The sequence below is a fragment of the Chionomys nivalis genome, chromosome 5, assembly GCF_950005125.1.
Source record: "Chionomys nivalis chromosome 5, mChiNiv1.1, whole genome shotgun sequence".
Classification (NCBI taxonomy): Eukaryota; Metazoa; Chordata; class Mammalia; order Rodentia; family Cricetidae; genus Chionomys; species Chionomys nivalis.
Window position 1 is genome coordinate 108,783,668 of NC_080090.1, and position 17,962 is coordinate 108,801,629.

Sequence of the window (17,962 nt, forward strand, 5' to 3'; positions counted from 1 at the left end):
TATGATCTTTTGTTTTTTATGGTAAGCTAGACTTACCATGCCTTACTGCCACGTCACAACCCCACATACTCACCTCAGCACAGCCAAATGGAAGGAAGACAGAGGCTTTGCAGGCCTTTTTCTGAGTAGAAAAGCAGCTTTTGGACCATCTAAACAAACAGCTGAAATAAGACCTTTATTTGGGGTGAGGGGGTCAGCTTGAAACTTCCCCAGAAAAAATAAATTTGTTTAATAGATTCTTGCAATAGGTTTTGTTAAAATTTATTCACTCCTGTGGAAATACTTCAGAAAATAATGTTTTCTGTGGGGAAAGGTTTGACTCCCCCCGCCCCCCCCACACACACACCGGTGCATGAATGCAGCAGTCACTAAGTTGGTTTATAGTGTGAATGGAGATTAAAGTATGCACTCCGGTAGGTAATGTAACTCTTGTTCCTGCAGGCAGCTATTTTCAACTTCATCCCAGGCTTTTCTTCAGAGTCAGAAAGTCCGCAGCTTTTTTCGGTCAATATCATCGGAGTCTCCACATAGTCTCAGTAAGTGCCCTCTGCTCCTCTGTGGAAATCTGGGAAATGTTGTTTTGTTTTGTGTTTTAGTTTTTTAAAGGTTTGGTTTTTGCTTGTTTTTTGTGTCTTACTGTGCCATCTTGTTGTTCAAATTTGAAGAATTTTAGTTAAAAGTTAAGTAATAGAGATAGGCAATTAAGAAATATTTGTCCTTTTTAGTAAACTTTACACTGCACCTTTAAAGATACCGATACAACTGGGGCAGCAGAACTCTGCCCTTCAGTCCTTGGCAGAGCTGCCTTACAGAGCTGCTGGCTGCACCGGGCAGGGTGTATTGTGTCCCTTTCTCCTGGAGTGCCATCTAGTGCTGACTTGCAGTCCCTTAGCCTGACCGTCCCATGCAACCTCTGCATAGTCAGAACTTAAAGGCCAGCCTCTGCTAGACAAAGGTTGCTGTATTTTTTTATCCCTTCCCAGCCTTTCTGTGGTTTGGGGTAGGCTTTTTGTTCCTAGAGTACTACTTTAAAATCCTGCTGTTTACATAAATGCTAGCTTATCTTGGGACTATTCTGGGAATAAACTTTGTTAATTCTTTGATAAAAATTTTAAAAGTTTGATAAATCCAGAAGTTAAATGAAAGTCCTTGAGCTTCCCTTGGACCCCTTGGCCGTAGCTACTTGCAGGTTCCGCTCTTCCTAGAGCCTGTGACTCACTGTTTGGTGTCTCCGTCTCTGCGTCCATCACGTCATGGCTGTTAACCCAGATTGAAGTATGGCCTCTTCAGGAAGTTTCCCCACTCTTGCTTCTAGGTGTTGTTTTGCTTTCCTGTTTCAGTGTTCATCAATCCTGTCTTGTGTCAGTTTTCTACAAATTTTCCTCAGCCTGACTTTTAAACGGATGTTTTGCCAATAATGCTAATATATTCCATAGATATTTTTTACTCACTTTAAGCACAGCCAATATTTTGAGGAACTTTTTTTCTTTATTTTTTTTTAATTTTCATTTGTCTTTTGTTTTATACCTAAAAGAAAAGGAAAATACACGCCTCCTAAGTTTGAGTTGTGAAAAAAAAGATGAGAAATGGGATTAACTGTTGAGCGTGATCCTTTCAGAGTTTGCCTAACTGCTGAAGGGGCCCGTGTGCTGTGCGCGCCTGCCGTAAATGTTGGGAACCTGGTTAGCAGTTAGGGTCAAAGTGTAGTTCTGGGAGTAGCTGACTGAAATAAGATGTACAACTGCAGCTCCGTGGCTGAGTTTATGTCTAAACAGTGACAGTGCTTTTTAAATCATGCTTCTTCAGTCAACACTTCTCCCCAAGTCAAACAAAGTGTGGGATTTTTTTTTTTAAAATAGTATCTGCCAATAGCACCTGGTTCATTCTAAAAAAGGCGTTGAAAGAAAGTTAAGCTTTTATCCGAGATTATCACCCTGCCCAGGAAAGCCACCCACATGGGAATTATGCATATACATAAGGCAAAGTCTGAGGGCCTGGCAAGGTTTTCAGTTCACAAGCAATGCTAAGGAGCCTGGCAGATCTTATCTGAAGATGGAACATGTACAGTACTGTTGAAAGTGCACATCTTGGCTTGTGGGTAAACTTGTCAGCAGTCTATACATGTGTGAGTTGTTTTGCTGAAGAATAGTACAGTGTTGTCAGGGTTCATTTGCACACTTAAAAACTCTGTACTTGCCGGGCGGTGGTGGCGCACGCCTTTAATCCCAGCACTTGGGAGGCAGAGGCAGGCGGATCTTTGTGAGTTCGAGACCAGCCTGGTCTACAAGAGCTAGTTCCAGGACAGGCTCCAAAACCACAGAGAAACCCTGTCTCAAAAAACCAAAAAAAAAAAAAAAAAAAAAAAACTCTATACTTTTTGTTACCCTGGGGCAGAAAACAGTACCCCATATGCTGATAGATAACTTGAGCAAGCAGTCTTAACACTCTTAACCGTGTCTGTGGTCCACTGCCATCAGAGTGTGTTTCATGGGTTAGTGCTGACCCACAGTTGCTGCTCTGTAACAAAACAGAAAGGTGGGGTTTACAACAGTTCAGTATTCCACAGTGTTGTTAAGGAGTTTTAAACAGTAACAATGTACTTTAGAGTAGATAGTAAAGACACTCTCCATCTGTCCTTCTTCAGGGACTGACAGGTGTGGGATGACTTGCTCCAGCCAGGTGGTACCTTGAGGGAGCAGCTTGCTCCAGGACTCCACTCAGATAGACCTGTGCGTCTTCAAGGTCCTACCTTGGAGGAAGGTTCTTTCACTAGAAACCCTTCTCTCTCCTCTTCTTGGGGCAGAGGGATAATCATTATACTTATTTTCTTTTATCTCACTATTATAATTTTCTCAGAGTTAGTAGTATTGAATTATTTCCTGCAGATAACTTACAGTCCTCTCTGAAGACTTCTAAGATTTTAGAACACTTAAAAGAAGACAGCTCAGAAGCTTCAAGTCAAGAAGAAGGTAATTGTAGACCACTAGACTCAGTCTGCACAGAGGAGAGAGGGCCAGATGGCCCCTCAGTGCTTTAAATAAATAAAGCCTGCCTGAAGACCACAGAGTAAAGCAGCCCCACTGCTCAGCCTTACAAATCAAGCAGTGGTGACACACACCTTTAATCCCAGTAACCACACTAGTTTGGCATAGAAACCCGGCAGTAGTGAGTGGTGAACGCCTTTAATCCTGGCACTAGAGAGGATTATAAAACCAGAGGAGACAGACCTCAGACTGTCTCATTCTGAATTCCTGGAGGCAGGATCGCCGTTTTGGACTGAGGTAGAGGTAAGAGCCTGTGGCTGACTGTTTTGCTTTTCTGACCTTCAGGTTGAACCCCAGTTTCTGTCTCTGGGTTTTTATTAATCGAGCTACACTCCAGGGTGTTGTCACCATGAATTGACTTCCTATGTGAAGTACAGGTTAATCACACCCTACCATATGTCACACACAAAACTTTCAAGGGAATAACAACGATTTTTAAAATCGTAAAGTTTTATATATAAACCTGGGGCAAGAAGGCTTTGTTTAATAAGGCAGATCTAATCTTTTTTTGTTTTTTTCGAGACAGGGTCTCTGTAGCTTTGGAGCCTGTCCTGGAACTAGCTCTTCTAGATCAGGCTGGCCTGGAACTCACAGAGATCCACCTGCCTCTGCCTCCTGAGTGCTGGGATTAAAGGCGTGCACCACCACCGCCCGGCTAAGGTGGATCTAATCTAAAGCAAGAATTTAATATATGACCAAAGAGCCCAGATACTTTTAGAAGACAGTCCACAGCAGGGGGTTGACTGGAAGAAGACTAATTGCTCCCAGTAAAGGATCCTTCTACAGAAATCAGTAAAAAAGTCATCCTAACAGAAATGTGGAGTAAAAGGCATAGCTAGCAAACACAGATGACGAACCGCTGGAGCTGATTAGCGTGCGGCCTTGCAGGTGATTGAGTATTTGAAGGAAAGGACAGTGAGACCACAGTGCATATTCCTCAGGCGGGTGAATCATTTTCAAGTCTGACGCCACACATGGTGGCAAAGAGAGCACAGACGTAATCAATGAGATGTAAATTTCCAACGTGTTGGCCCAGAATCTGTCAGGTCGCAGTGAGCTGGAGATGATGGCTGCTGCCTGCTCATTCTCATCTCTGAAACTTGCCCGTGTGCTGTCTGTGCTGTGTGCTGGGCAGGAGTTGAAAGGGTATTTGTAGCGTATTGAACACCCCACAGCTCCATATAAGCTTATGAATGTACGTCCAGATGCAAGTAGTTAGAGTGGAGCTCTGACTGGAGTGGATGAAAGGTGGCCCTTAGCCTTATCTCATACTTTGTTTCTTTTTATAACATTGAGAGAGTGGTCTGGTACAGGAGCATATGTGTTTCTTACAGACTTTAATAATACGGACATCCTTTTTTAAATGGAAACGAAGAGTAAAACTCTTCATTTAAATACAGTTTGAAGTAACAGACTCATTAAATTTGCATAACTTTGAGCAAAACTGGTATGCACATCTGAGGTAATTTGGTAGCTTATTAGGTAATTGAAGATGTGTTAAGGTGTCTTGTGTAAGCTGCGTGTGGTGCTGCACACCTGTAGTTTGCACGTGAGGGTGAGACAGGAGTTGGAGTCTGAGGTCACCCTGTGCTGTATACTAGATCCTGTCTCACAAAAACAAGCACAAACTCCCCTTGTCAGGACCACACTGTTGATCAGTCCAGCTCCTGAACTAATTCTAGTTTTTTCTGCCCTAGATGTGTTACAGCACACCATAATCCACAAGAAACATACCGGGAAGAGTCCCACTGTGAAGTAGGTACCTGGTTTCTAAAGCGTAAATAAATGTCTCTGTGCACCTGAAAGTCATTAACATTTAGTTAAGCTTCTGATGTATTTATTGACCATGACCCTGCCATTTTGCCCTTTGATTTTTTTTTTTTTTAGTTGTATTACCTGCTGTTCTGTTTTATCTCTTTCCTACCACCTTTGACGGGAAGTGCTCTTGTGGCAGCCATCATAGTGACACACTGTTTCGTTCTTCTGGTTTACCCCAAAACTTGTGCATCTCCCACCTTCCGCTTGCTGCATTCCTCAGACAACCTGAGGAACCTGGAGCACTGCCGCTTCGTTGTTTTCTGAGTTATAAATCACGATCATCATGCATTTTCCTTCTCCTCATAGTTCTGAATTTTTTGACAACCTTTTCCATGATTCATTTTGGTCCCTTTTGTTCCTTGTGCCTAAGCACCTGTCTATGACGGTTTCCTTTTAAATGAGAGCACCTGTTTCCTGAACTATATCTGTACATGGTGAATGCAGTTAGGCCTTGTGGTATGTGTATATACATTGCGTATTACTAGATATTGGACATAGGTGTTCACAAATACTAGGTAAGCCCTCTCTACCACTGAGCTACACTTAACTCTGAGTGCTATTTAAGTTTTTAATCTGAAGGAGAAATGTATAGCTTGCCTTCATTTGTAAAAAAAAAAAAATAATAAATTTTTTCATCATTTGCCTTTTTTTTTTTTTTAAGCCTTTTTGCTTGATCAGTGGTTCTAGGTTGGCAGTTATTTCCTGTTAGCTCTTCGAGTCTGTACTTGGACTGTCTTCTGGTCACATAGTTTCTACCCGTTGTGCAAGGACGCCGTCAGCCTCCTCTGATGTCTCTGGCAGGTCACATAGAGTCATTGTGTGATGTCTAGCTCACACAGCAATAGTTAGCCCCACTCACTCAAGTGCCGCAGAGCTTCCTGCTTTCTGAACCGGAGCCCTTGCCGATTCTGTGGGCATCTGCTTCCTGTTTTTGTAGGTCTTGGAGCTCCTTTGCATATGGCAACCCTTGCTCCTCCTCTCTGAGATCCCCTCTGAGAAAAGACTGCCACTTTAGACTGCTCTGGAGTCTGAAGCCATCACTCCTGTTGTTGAATCCGTCTCTGCTGTTCTTTTGGTAGTTTTTCCTTCTACTGCTTTTGGGTTTTTCTCAGTTGTCTGCGATAGACTTTGTAGCTGTTTTTGAATTAATTCTGTTTCTGGAATCTGTAACTTACGCCTTTTGATTTTACAAAATTCCTAACTTCTGTCTTCAGATATTCTTGTTCTGTTCTTCTGAGCCATCTTGTAAGAGTCACTGAGGTCCTTGTGAGCTGGGCTGTTCATACATCCCGCTTAGTTTTTATATTTTTGTTAGTTTTTTTATTCTCAAGTATATTTTCTTCAGACCAAACTTCTCATCTCGGTTTTCCTCATCAGCTTCCATCCTCTGAATTTTCACACCATTTTTGCAGTTGAAGACTTGCGGTGACTTTGCAGAGTCCTCTCAGTCTGTCCCGGTGACTTTATTCTCTGGATGCGTTTGGCCTGTCATCTTGTCCGTATTTTGAGGGGTCCCTCCCAGTCGCTCTGTATTGATCATCCGTGTGCCTGTCCATACAGTTCTTGCCTGATGTAGGCTGTGCAGTGTCCCTGTTGAGCTGACTGACAGTGGAGCAGGGGCACCTCAGTCACACAGACACTAATGACAAGTACACTTGCTGATAAATTGCATGTTCACTTACTTCATAGGGTATACTTGTTTCTGTATGCCTATATGCTGATCACTAGACCCTCCAAAAGCAGAAACTAAGAGTTGAGAGGAAGCGTCCCTGTAGCTTCTTCACTGAGGTGGTAGATAGGTTAAGTTAGGGGACAGACTTCACACTTCATGTGCTTTCCTTTCACCAGCAGTGTTGGTACGAGCTGCTCTCCCCTGGACAGGCTTACCCTGCAGTATGCAGAACAGAATGGAGTTGTGGATTGGAGGAACCAAGGTTGTGCCACCATCCAGCACCCAGAGCACTGTGTGACCTCGACTGACCAAGTATGTGTCAGGTTGGCTTTGGTGCCATTTGGTTAAAGCGTTGCCACTCTGTATTTCCTAAGAAATGAAGTATTGTGTCAGGTGGCTTATCTGGTAAGAAGTGAGGAAATATCTCCGTGTGAGGCTTTATCCTTGTACGTAACTGAATTCCTCTGCGGTCTGAAAAGGTATATCTAGATGACTTTGATCGTTTGTGCAAGACGGATACAATTTAATAAGGCACTTAGTGTCTTTATTCCTAGTTCTACGTGTGCATTAAATTGTTCCAAGTTATTATTGTTATTTATTTGGGTCTCAAAGGATTATTCACCTGTGAAATCACTATCTTATATGACGATAGGAATTTTCAAACTGGTCTTTCCTTGTACGTGTCCACAGAGGTAATGTTTCCAAAACGTTGAAGAATACCTGAAAGCCCTGTCTCTTCCTGTGCATTAATGCAGAGCTGTGGTGAACTTTCCAGGCTGACCACAGTGACTACTGCTATAAAATAAGTTGTAGCCGTATAGTATCATAGCGTATATGGTTGTGTTGATGGCTCAGCTGCTCTCACACCGTAGTGAGTATGGCATAGATGTGCTGGACACGGGGTGGTTGTGTCCCTGGAGGGTGGAACAAAGCGAGATTTCACTCCGCTCAGAAACAGGAATTTAGGAGTAGGCCGTGTCCACTTGTAAAAGTTCCCATTAGTATGCTTTGGACTGGTTGACTTTGGAAGGTCAAAGTGCAATGAAGGAGACCTGCAGTCAGGTAAAGGAAACATGGAGATGTGTTTTAGAGCAGTTTTCTCGTGATTACTGTTACGTGTTTGTCAGATTACGTACATGTTAGTGCTCCTGCGGTAACTGGAGAAGTGGGCTGGAGATGGAGATGTGTTGTCTGTGATGGACAGCTGTTAGAGTGAGGGCCCTGTAGCAGTGTGCTGTAGCTGAGGTCTGTTTGTTCTCTCTACTAGCCCTCTGCTGAGAAACGGAGCTTATCTTCAGGAAGTAAGAAGAAAGGGAAGCCACAAATAGAAAAGTAGGTTCAATTTAATGTTTCCAGTAATAAAAAGTAGGAAAGACGAGCATGCAGTGTTTGGCTATGGATGTATTTAGTGTGTGTATGTGTGTATATATATATAGTATATTCCATTGATGTTGCTTTGCCTTTTTGTTTTGGGATTGACGTTTGTAGTTGAAATTATCACCGTGCAGGTGATGGAAGCGAAGCTGCTGTAAGGTTGTGCTCGGTGTGGAGGGCGGAGCTCAGACGCACGCTGAGTGCCGACTTGCTAGGTCTTTGTTAGAATTTACTGTTAATTATTATGGAGGATTTTAGTGATACTGTCTGTATTTAATGTTTTTGATAGAGGGCCTTATAAAAGTGTTGATTTCATATGCATATCTGTTTGGTTTAGGGAGAAAATGAAGAAAACCGAGAACAGACCAAATAGTAGAATAAACGGTATTAGACTCTCGACTCCGCAGCACGCTCCTGGAAGTCTGGTGAAAGGTAAGGTCGGCTTCTCTCCGGTGACCCTCTTTCATCTGAAGTGTGGCGTCGTAGTGGATGCTGAGCTATTGTGTCAAGCCGTCGCAGAGTGTGTCAGCAGTGGCCTGCTGCAGAGCTGGCTGGCTCTGACTTATGGCGGTCTTGTCTCAGCTTTGTGGGCCGCTCTCTGGGAAATCTAGACGCTCTTGTCAGAGTCAGTTTTAGACGGTTACTGACATTTTTATAATTTGATGACTGACTTACAGAGTTTTGTTGGACTGGGTTGTTTAGTTTCCATACCTACCATCTTTAAGGTAGGGGCTTTAAATCCCTCTGTTAAGGTTAAGGTTCATCTGATGGAAAACCCCTTTTTTTTTCCCTAGTTCATTAGTTGCTTTTTTTGTGTGTATTTGCATGCAGTATTAATTGTAAAGATAAAAATAAGTAAATAAAATTCCACAGACCTCTAGGAGAACATTCTGTGTGCACCTGACATTAATTAACTAGCTAATTTCACAAACAGTTGTTTTTGTTTGTTTTGAATCTTACTGTCCTGGCAACACATTAATTTATGACCTAACAAAAGTAACAGGAATGCTTCTTAATTAAGGTATATTTCCAACCAGATGTTCATAGAGAGAGGCTAAATAGTATAGAAAGAAAAATGATTATATTTTACATCTCAAATCATGCCAGTGTATTGACTTAGCTAAACTGAGAGTGAGTTTTCTATTGCTGTGATAAAATCATGGCCAAAGCAGCTTATAAAGGACAGTCTTTCCTTAGGGCTCACAGTTTCAGAGCTAAGTCAGTGACCACAGAAGCATGGCAGCCGGCAAGCAGTGCTAGAGCAGTAGCTGATAGTTTGTTTACATCTTGACCCACGAGCAGAATCAGAGAAAGCTAACTTGGAATGGTGTAGACTTTTTGAAACTTCAAAGCCAGTGACACACCTCCTCCAGCAAGGCCACTCCCCTTCATTGTTCCCAGACAGTTCCACTAACTGGAGTCTAGGGGAGTGTTCTCGTGCAGACCAGGTGCGGTCCAGGAGCGTGTTGGAGCCCTTTGATATCTGATGTTCCAGATGGTTTGTCTGCTGACGGCTGTCTGGAAATCACTCCTGCCAGGGCTTCATGTCTTTGTTCCCCTGGCTCATTTTCCATATTGCTTCCATGTTTGATTTCAAAGAACACATTTAGCTGAGTCACTCTCCTGGGCAAGTCCTGTGTGTACCACCCTCTGTGAGGTTCCACTGCCTCTCATTTCACACACTCCTGAAACCTGCTCCCCCAAGGTGCTTATAGCTGTTAATTTTTTTAGTCTCAGACATCCAGAAAGCATCACATGGACTTCATTGCCGTTCAAGGTTTGTTTCCGTGCCCCTCGTTTCTTAGATGTGTGGCCTCTCAGGTTGTATTGTTGTGTACGAGGCAGGAATAATGCCTCCCGCACGCTGTTGTAAGGACAGGTAACGGTTTGTGAGCAGCCTGAGCAGCACCGAGTGAAGGGCGCAGTCATTTGCTTCTTGTTCCTGTGCTGCTAAATGAGAAGACAGGACACAGCTCTAGGCTTCACAAGCTTTGTAGATTCTCAACTCCAGTTCTCCTTCCCTTTATCTCTTGAATTTTCAAATTTTATGATAATAATCAGACTTTTTGAGTAAGTCAAACCTTGCCCTAATTGGGAGTTGTTTGGTTTTTTTTGCTTGTTTTTGATATGTTTGTGTATCTATCAAGATACAGATATGTGTAATTGGCTCTTTTTTATCAGAAAGAACTATGAATAGAGTATTTTGAGAGCATCATGTCTCATTAATGCCTTAATGTAATTCAGATGCATGCTAACCCCAACCTAAGAAAACCTCTAAAATATTAAAGTGTCAATGAAGAACAGCCTTTAAGTCTTTGGTAAACTGGAAATAGTTGTTTTCTTCTCACATGGAGCAGCAGCTATCATGAAATGCAGGTGTTAGAGCTGAGGTGCTGGGTCCTTCTGATCAGTGCATTGTTCAGCTTTAAACACAATGTAGTCCATCTTAAGATAGGTATCATTTACTTTTTAATTTTTAAACTTTTATTTTAAATTCTAATTTCTCCTTTGACTGGTAGTATATTCATATATCTCAGAAATATGAAAGGGAACAAAATAAAGACCTTTCACGGCTCCCTTCTGTTTTCTGCTTCTGGGAAGCAGTGTGTGCTGTTCGTCATCGCGCTGTCTTTGAGAACTTGATGTCTCCGTAGTAGGGATGGTGGTGCACTCCTGAAGTCTCGGGACTTTGGGGACTGAAGCACAAATATTATCAATTCAAGGCCGGACTAGACTACTCAGTGAAACCATGTCTTTAAAAAAAAATCCTTTTATAGCTCTATTCTAAAGAGATGCATGCATTGCCACACAGAGACCATTAAGAACTTAGCTTTGGGGCTGGAAAGGTGGCACAGTACTTAGGAGCACTGGCCGCACAGTCATGAAGACTTGTTCATACTGCAGCACCTACAAAATGAACTGTGTGTGATCTTGCAAGAGCCTTTAGCCCTGGAGCTGAGGGCCAGAGGCAGCTGCAAGTTCTAGGGAGACAGAATCTGTAGACTTCAAAGGTAGCTCAAAGTGGAGCTACCGGGCTGATTCTACAAGAAACAAATTCTGATTAAGTTAATAAAATTGACTTGTTCTTCTTTGCCTTTGTTTTAAATATGTATTTATCGGCTACTTAATAAATTTTAACATAGCTCAAAGACAATTTTTAAGTGTTGTAGAAAAACAAATAATTTATAGCTACAACTAATTTTTAATAGTTCCCTTTGAAAATTAATTAACTATTTAACATAACTTTAGAGTTGTTATTTTTAGATATGAATTTGGACATTGGATCTGGACATGACACATGTGGAGAAACGTCTTCAGAGAGTTACAGTTCTCCGTCTAGTCCACGACATGATGGAAGAGAAAGTTTTGAAAGTGAAGACGAAAAAGACAGAGGTTTGCTTTTAGCAGAGGGAATAGAAAGAGGTGGGGGCGGATGAAACTATTACCTCTTAAACCACCCGCTATAGACTTAAAATTTGTTATTAGGTATTCAAAGACTGCGTATGAAATGAAGTATGCAGGGAACGGGATGGTAACACGGGTTGTCTGTGGAAGGGAGACTGGCAGGGCGAGCACAGGGCCGGTCTGTGGAGACAGTGTTGGGGACTCTACACTTACGTCTCTAGTGATGCCTGGGTTACTGCTTTCCAGAGCTGCTGTCTGTGGACTGCTAAGGATCTGGGGTTAGGATTAGGGAGGGCAAGGTAAAGGTTGTAAGGATCTCTGTTCTTGAGAGGTTGACCTATTTCTCTTACACACACTATAAGCTCCAGGCCTTTAGTTCATTTCCACCTTTCTAAGGGAGTTGATTTTGACATTTTCTGCTATTGTTCTCATTGGAGGGCCTTACTCGCTCTTCTGGTCTGACAGTAAGAGCCCCTGGAAAGTCTGTATTTACTGAGGATGCTCTCCTTCATGTGTGCCATCCACAACCGCTGGCTGGCATGGCAGTAAAGGTACCGTGTCTAGAACCCAGTTTCAGTTTCTCTGTTAAAATTCTTACACCACGGCATTTCAGCCAGAAGTGGCTTCTTGCTGCGCAGTTTTAAGTTCGCTGGGACTTCAGGTTCTGTGTCACTGTCATAGCCTGAATCACACATAACTGAGGGTGAGGTTCGTCCTCACCTTGTGCCTGTTGCATAGTCAGATCAAACAAAGCCTGCAGCAGTCAGTGCTGCTGACGTGAAGCCACTGTGCTTCTGCAGTTTTCTCGGTTATTGTACCTGGTTCTGTGCAGTGTACAGATAATTCTGAGTCTTGAGCAGACGTCACCTAGTTGTCATAGCTCTCGTAGCGCCCCTTTCTTGCTCTCAGAGCTCTGTTATTAGGTCTGTTAGAGGACTTTGTGTCCCCAAAGACAGAGTCCCTTAGAGTGCTCCCAAGCGCACACTGGAATGGAAAGCTTTGAACACTTTCCAAGTCTTGAGTACACACAAAGGCCTTTGGAGGTGTGTGGCTTTGTTGTTATGATGCCTTGCGACTTTCTGCTTCCCAAAGTCAGTACAAAAAGCATGACCCCTATAGTGCTTCAAAAACCATAGGGTTACTACTGTGACTGCAGACTTAAAGCTTTAATTCATATGAAAATTTAGCTGACCATCTATATGAAAGATGGCTTCCTTTTTTTTTTTTCTGACTTGATTTTTGTGAACGCTGCACTGATGGATGGTGAATATCTGGTGCCTTAAAGAGGCTATTTGAAGTTTAGTAGTAAGTAGTGTGGTACTTTATCTATTAGGGAGCATGTTTGCTATAACCATTCGGTCATTAGTGTAAGTTCCCCTCTGATATAAATTGAGACAGTTCAGCTAATAACACTTGATATTCTATGTTTAGCTTTTCTTTAGGAAGGTTACTTTTGATATACTTGTTTCAAGGATGTTTAGCATTGTCAACTACCTAGAACCACTTTTTGCCTTAGTGAACTACTCTAAGCGCCAAGTGTAATGCTGCTTAGTTGATGAACAGAAAGTTCTTAGAGTGGGTGCAATGTCTAACTGTTGTGTAGACTGAAGTGCCGTGCTCACCATATGTACACAGTGCTCCAGTTAGTACCGTGGCTACTCTGCCGTGTCTGGAAGCTGGAGTGGCTTCTGTGTGTACCATGGTATACACAAGTGCAGGGCAGTTCTGTGTCTGCAGTGTAGTTGTCGAGAAATAGTGGTGCTTGCTTTCTCATCCTGCGCTTTGTGTTCCAGAATGTTCGTGGTAGGGCTAATACAAGTAGCTTTAAGTGTTCCCTGCTGAATATGTAGTGGTACAAATTCTTAGTCTGTTTCCTACCTTAAGCATTTCAGTTAAATATTGTCCTGATCATAGTTCTTAAATTGAACATTTGTAAGACAAATTTAAAATCAGGTTTATGATGGTACAGAACTAAGTAGATTACCTAAAACTGCTACGTAATGCTTTTCTCAGTAGTAAAGTCGCAGTGCGTGTGTGTCTGTGTGTCACACTCGGTGACCTTTGTTACTGTGAGAGATTAAAACATGCTGAGAGCGAAAGACCAGCAGAAGTCAGCGTGGGCAGTTGACACACTCCAGACTTAAATTCATCTTAGATATACCTGGATGTTAGTTCTAGTAAGAAAAATAGGGATTGAGCCTGGGTTAATCCATGTTTGTATGTTTTCTTTAGACACAGACAGCAATTCTGAAGATTCTGGGAATCCATCAGCAGCCAGGTTTACAGATTATGGCTCTGTCAACCAGACCGTTGCTGTGAAGCCTCCTGTCCAGATTATCTCACTGGGGAGCGAGAACGGAAGCCTTTTAGAAGCCCCATTGACCTCACACAAGTACCCGCATATTCCCTTCATGCCAACGCTGCACTGTGTCATGCACAATGGTGCCCAGAAGTCAGAAGTTGTCATTCCTTCACCCAAATCTGCAGATGGCAAAACAATAGGGATGCTTGTTCCTAATCCTATGGCTATTTCTACAGTGATGGAGTCTACAAATTCAAGCCCTGTTGGAATCCTAGGCCCAACAGCTTCTGGAGATACAGAGAAACACTTGGAATTGTTGGCTTCCCCGTTGCCAATCCCGTCATCTCTCCTTCCACACAGCAGTGCTCCTGCTCTGCAGCTGACATTGCAGAGGCTAAAATTGCCACCTCCACAGGGGTCTTCTGAGAGTTGCACAGTTAATATTCCACAACAGCCAACCGGAAGTCTGAGCATGGGATCACCAAACACTGCCTTTATTCCTGTCCATAACCCAGGTAGTTTTCCGGGGTCTCCTGTGGCTGCCTCGGACCCCATCACAAAGTCTGCATCCCAAGTGGTAGGACTCAATCAAATGGTGCCTCAGATTGAGGGAAACACAGGGACAGTCCCTCAGCCTACCAATGTGAAGGTAGTTCTTCCTGCAGCTGGCCTCTCAGCCGCACAACCACCAGCTTCCTACTCCTTTCCCGGCTCGCCCCTTGCTGCCAGTGTGCTACCCACCCAGAATTCCAGTGTGCTCAACACAGCCACTTCTGCCCAGCCAACAAGTGGAGGCATCGGTCAAGCCCAGTCCACAGCTCCTCCTGCTGTTCCTACCCACACCCCAGGCCCTGTCCCCAGCCCCAGCCCTGCCTTGACACACAGTACTGCTCAGAGTGATAGCACACCCTACATTAGCGCTGTGGGCAGCACGAATGCTAATGGGACCATAGTGCCGCCACAGCATTTGGGCTCCGGGCCTTGTGGCTCCTGTGGGCGAAGGTGCAGCTGTGGGACCAATGGAAACCTCCAGCTAAATGGTTACTATTACCCCAATCCCATGCCTGGACCAATGTACCGAGTCCCGTTCTTCACTCTGCCGTCCATTTGCAATGGCAGCTACCTCAACCAAGCACATCAGAGCAGTGGAAACCAACTTCCTTTTTTTCTGCCTCAGACTCCATATGCAAATGGACTGGTGCATGACCCAGTCATGGGGAGCCAAGCCAACTATGGCATGCAACAGATGGCAGGATTTGGGAGATTGTATCCTGTGTATCCAGCACCTAATGTAGTTGCCAATACCAGTAGTTCTGGGCCCAAGAAGAATGGGAATGTGTCATGTTACAATTGTGGTGTAAGCGGACACTATGCACAGGACTGTAAGCAGTCGTCCATGGAGGCCAATCAACAAGGTAATCACACTAACTCCCAGAGGACTTGTTTTTGAGTTCCCCCATTTCTTCTTCCTTCTTGATTATGTGATTCTGTCTTAGCAGAAAAGATCCGTTCGTGTGTTTGTTTACAGAGGCTGTATTTTCAGTGACAAATCATAATGCAAGCAGAGAAACTGTAGTGTAGACCTAGGCCATGTAGCACAGGGAAGGTTAGAGGAAGCTTAGTTTGTCACTAAGGAGTAAACACCAGAGGACTTCTTAAGAGTTATAATCCTCTTTCATAGAGGAAGCTAAGTCACCTGAGATACAAGGTTTTCAGTCTGGTTAAAGAGTCAGTGTGCAAGCAGTTGGCTCACGTATGCCCGTGCTGTGACCTTCATTCTGTACGTGTAAGGAAAAAAGTTCAGGAACAGAGTGATTTGGACAGAGTTTGGGGGTTAAGAGTGGAGTTGAACAGTGCCAACACCCAGAAAGAAGAACGTGCACTCAAACGGGTGTGGGTGCGGGCCAGGTTCAGTTCTGACTGCTCCTCTCTCGTGCACTTGGCCTTTGTCGTTGTGCCAAAGTCTGATCCAGAAAAGGTCTTGAGTCAGGCAGATATCAGGCCCTCTCAAAGGGAGATCCAGCTAAATAGCTTTAGGTTATACTTGAAGCACAAGCTTGCCGTTGCTTCTGGGAGAGAATAACTTCCTGTCATTTTGGAGCAGAGTTAGCGCTGAAGCAGGGCCTTTGGAAGCATGCCCATTGCAGTCTTGTGTAGTGGTTTGTGATCCATGGAGTCATAAGCGGTGACTTAGCCGTTCTGTCTTTCCTGTTTTAGGCACTTACAGACTGAGATACGCACCTCCCCTCCCCCCTTCTAATGATACGTTGGATTCTGCAGACTGACCGAGTAAAGCGTGCCTACTTAATGCACTCAAGTGTGGGGAGTCATGGGTGTGGAGGGGAGGAAAGGAAAGGTATTTTGTTTCTTTGTCTGTCCACTTCCTACATTTCCATGCAGTTGTACCAATGTCCAAAATAAGGAAGAATGCAGAGCTCCTGAGCCTCTGGTCCCCCGGGTCAACAGCAGGCCTGTATGACACGTGTAACTTAAACTTCAGACAAACTCTGGAACGAAAAGCGTTGATGTGTGCTTTTTTACACTGAATACTTGCTGTGTGCAATGTTTACTGAGTCTGAACTGTGCCGACCTTATTCGTCCTCAGCACTGGTCGGCCGTAGGTTGGGAAAGCTGGGCTGCTAGTAGGCTTTCTCACGCTGGCCCTGGCCTGCCGCGGGAGTGCTCAGCACTGCGCCCGCCCGTCGCGCTTCTGTGACCTGCTCTGTATGGCAGGGAACATGTCCCACCATTCATTGTAGAAGTCAGATCCCCGAGAAGTATGTATATATGTCATAAAAAGCGCCACGTAAATACATATATGCAGCACTTACCCACGTACCCTGGGAACAAGTGGGAGAGCGAGTCAGGCTGGGGAGCTGGAGCCGCAGCAGACGGCTTCTCTTCCGTCATACAGACAGACAGGGTGAGCGCACCAGTGTGGATGGTGTCTGTGCGCTTGTGTCTGTGATGACTTGTTGTCAACAGCCAGTTCTGCTTGTTGTCCACACCTCGACCTGATGAGACACTGCTGAGTGGAGATGCCCTCTCCTGCTGCACCAGCTGTGACAGTGTCGCATACGTTTACATGTGTGTGGGTTGTCTCGTCTGCTCCCCAACCCGTGTCACCTTTACAACCGCTTACCACGATGCTGACGATAATGTGAACGACTGGACTGAGTGGGCTGAGACGGTTTAATCGTGGCAGTGTCTTGCCGCTGAGTTTAATGCTGCTGGGCTTTGGTTTGTGTTTTTTTTTTTTTATTTTTTTTTTTAAGCCAATCTATGTACTAAATTGCTTCCAGGTAATTTTTGATTTCCTGAAGTGCACTGAGGTTATCTGGGAGAGTGGATGTATCTTCAGTGACTGCTGCATTCCACAGTACTGAACAAGTACGACCACGTGGTTGTAAGCCTGAGGGGTAAGAGGGCTTCCGTTCCTCAATAAAAACGTAGAGGCGATTGGCTTGTGTTGTGGAGAATACAGTTGGGGTGTGGCAGAGGCACTGAAATGTTTGGTCTGGGTTCAGAAGCCAGACATTGTGAGACAAAAACTTGAAGAACAAAGAAGCTAGTTCAACACTTTAAAGTAGCGTTTATATTTATAGCCCAATGTACATTCTGAGACCTTCAGGGGAGAGGAAGGGGGTGTGGCTGCGTAGGTAAGAGCTTTAATTTAGAAGGAAATTATTTTGATTAAATATATTTTATTTGATCTGGGTATTTTTGGACCACATTATTAATTGCTAAGCTGCCGTTGAGTTGTTCGGGGAAGAGTATCTAAGCCTTGTCCAGGTGCGTGGTGAGTCATTGCCAGGTGACTGGAGCTTCTGTTATGATTTCCAATACTGTACTGTACATAGGAGGTGTGCTGCCTTCTCATTTGTATGTTTACCATATACTTTGATATTTGAAATGTTATGTACTGGAAAGGCCACTTATATTTCTAGGACAGATTGGATTTTATGCAACCTTTTTCCTTGAATTAACAGCAATAAAAAAAATGAAAACAGCTTAAGAATTGTGCCTTATTGCAAGTTTTATAAAACTAAAAATGGGTTTTTGTGGGGATTTTTCTTTTAAAGAATCAGTTCGTTTCCCCCTCACATGGCAGTGTCTCCCACATGACTCCCGGCCTGCCTGGTCTCCATCTTCTCCTAGTGTGGTTGTGCTTCAGCCTCTAACAGAAGGGAAACCCCTTTCTTCCGAGAAACTAGACTTCTGATTTAGGGTCCCCCTCACCGACCCCATAGCACAAAGGACCCAAATTTAGCATTTTGTTTTCTCTCTCTTTGAGGGTGGGGGGCTGTTGGAGGCACACAGCTATCATGGTTCAGTATTGGGTCTTTT

General features: G+C 43.9%; 1 protein-coding gene across 8 annotated transcripts in view; it reads left to right on the plus strand.

The window, feature by feature from the left end:
* The window catches only part of Zcchc2 (zinc finger CCHC-type containing 2), a 55,188-nt gene extending 37,589 nt beyond the window's left edge, over nt 1–17,599 (plus strand). For 2 of the 8 annotated variants that reach the window (XM_057770050.1, XM_057770055.1), the window contains 9 exons: nt 442–536; nt 2,886–2,969; nt 4,742–4,799; nt 6,711–6,846; nt 7,802–7,866; nt 8,246–8,340; nt 11,158–11,301; nt 13,546–15,030; nt 15,833–17,599. In XM_057770050.1, the coding sequence (XP_057626033.1) occupies nt 442–536; nt 2,886–2,969; nt 4,742–4,799; nt 6,711–6,846; nt 7,802–7,866; nt 8,246–8,340; nt 11,158–11,301; nt 13,546–15,030; nt 15,833–15,900 (2,230 nt within the window). In that variant the 3' untranslated portion in view covers nt 15,901–17,599. The remainder of the gene's footprint in view (nt 1–441; nt 537–2,885; nt 2,970–4,741; nt 4,800–6,710; nt 6,847–7,801; nt 7,867–8,245; nt 8,341–11,157; nt 11,302–13,545; nt 15,031–15,832) is intronic. The other 6 variants (XR_009057146.1, XM_057770052.1, XM_057770051.1 and 3 more) reach the window with 6 other exon arrangements.
* Nucleotides 17,600–17,962: the final 363 nt, after the last annotated feature.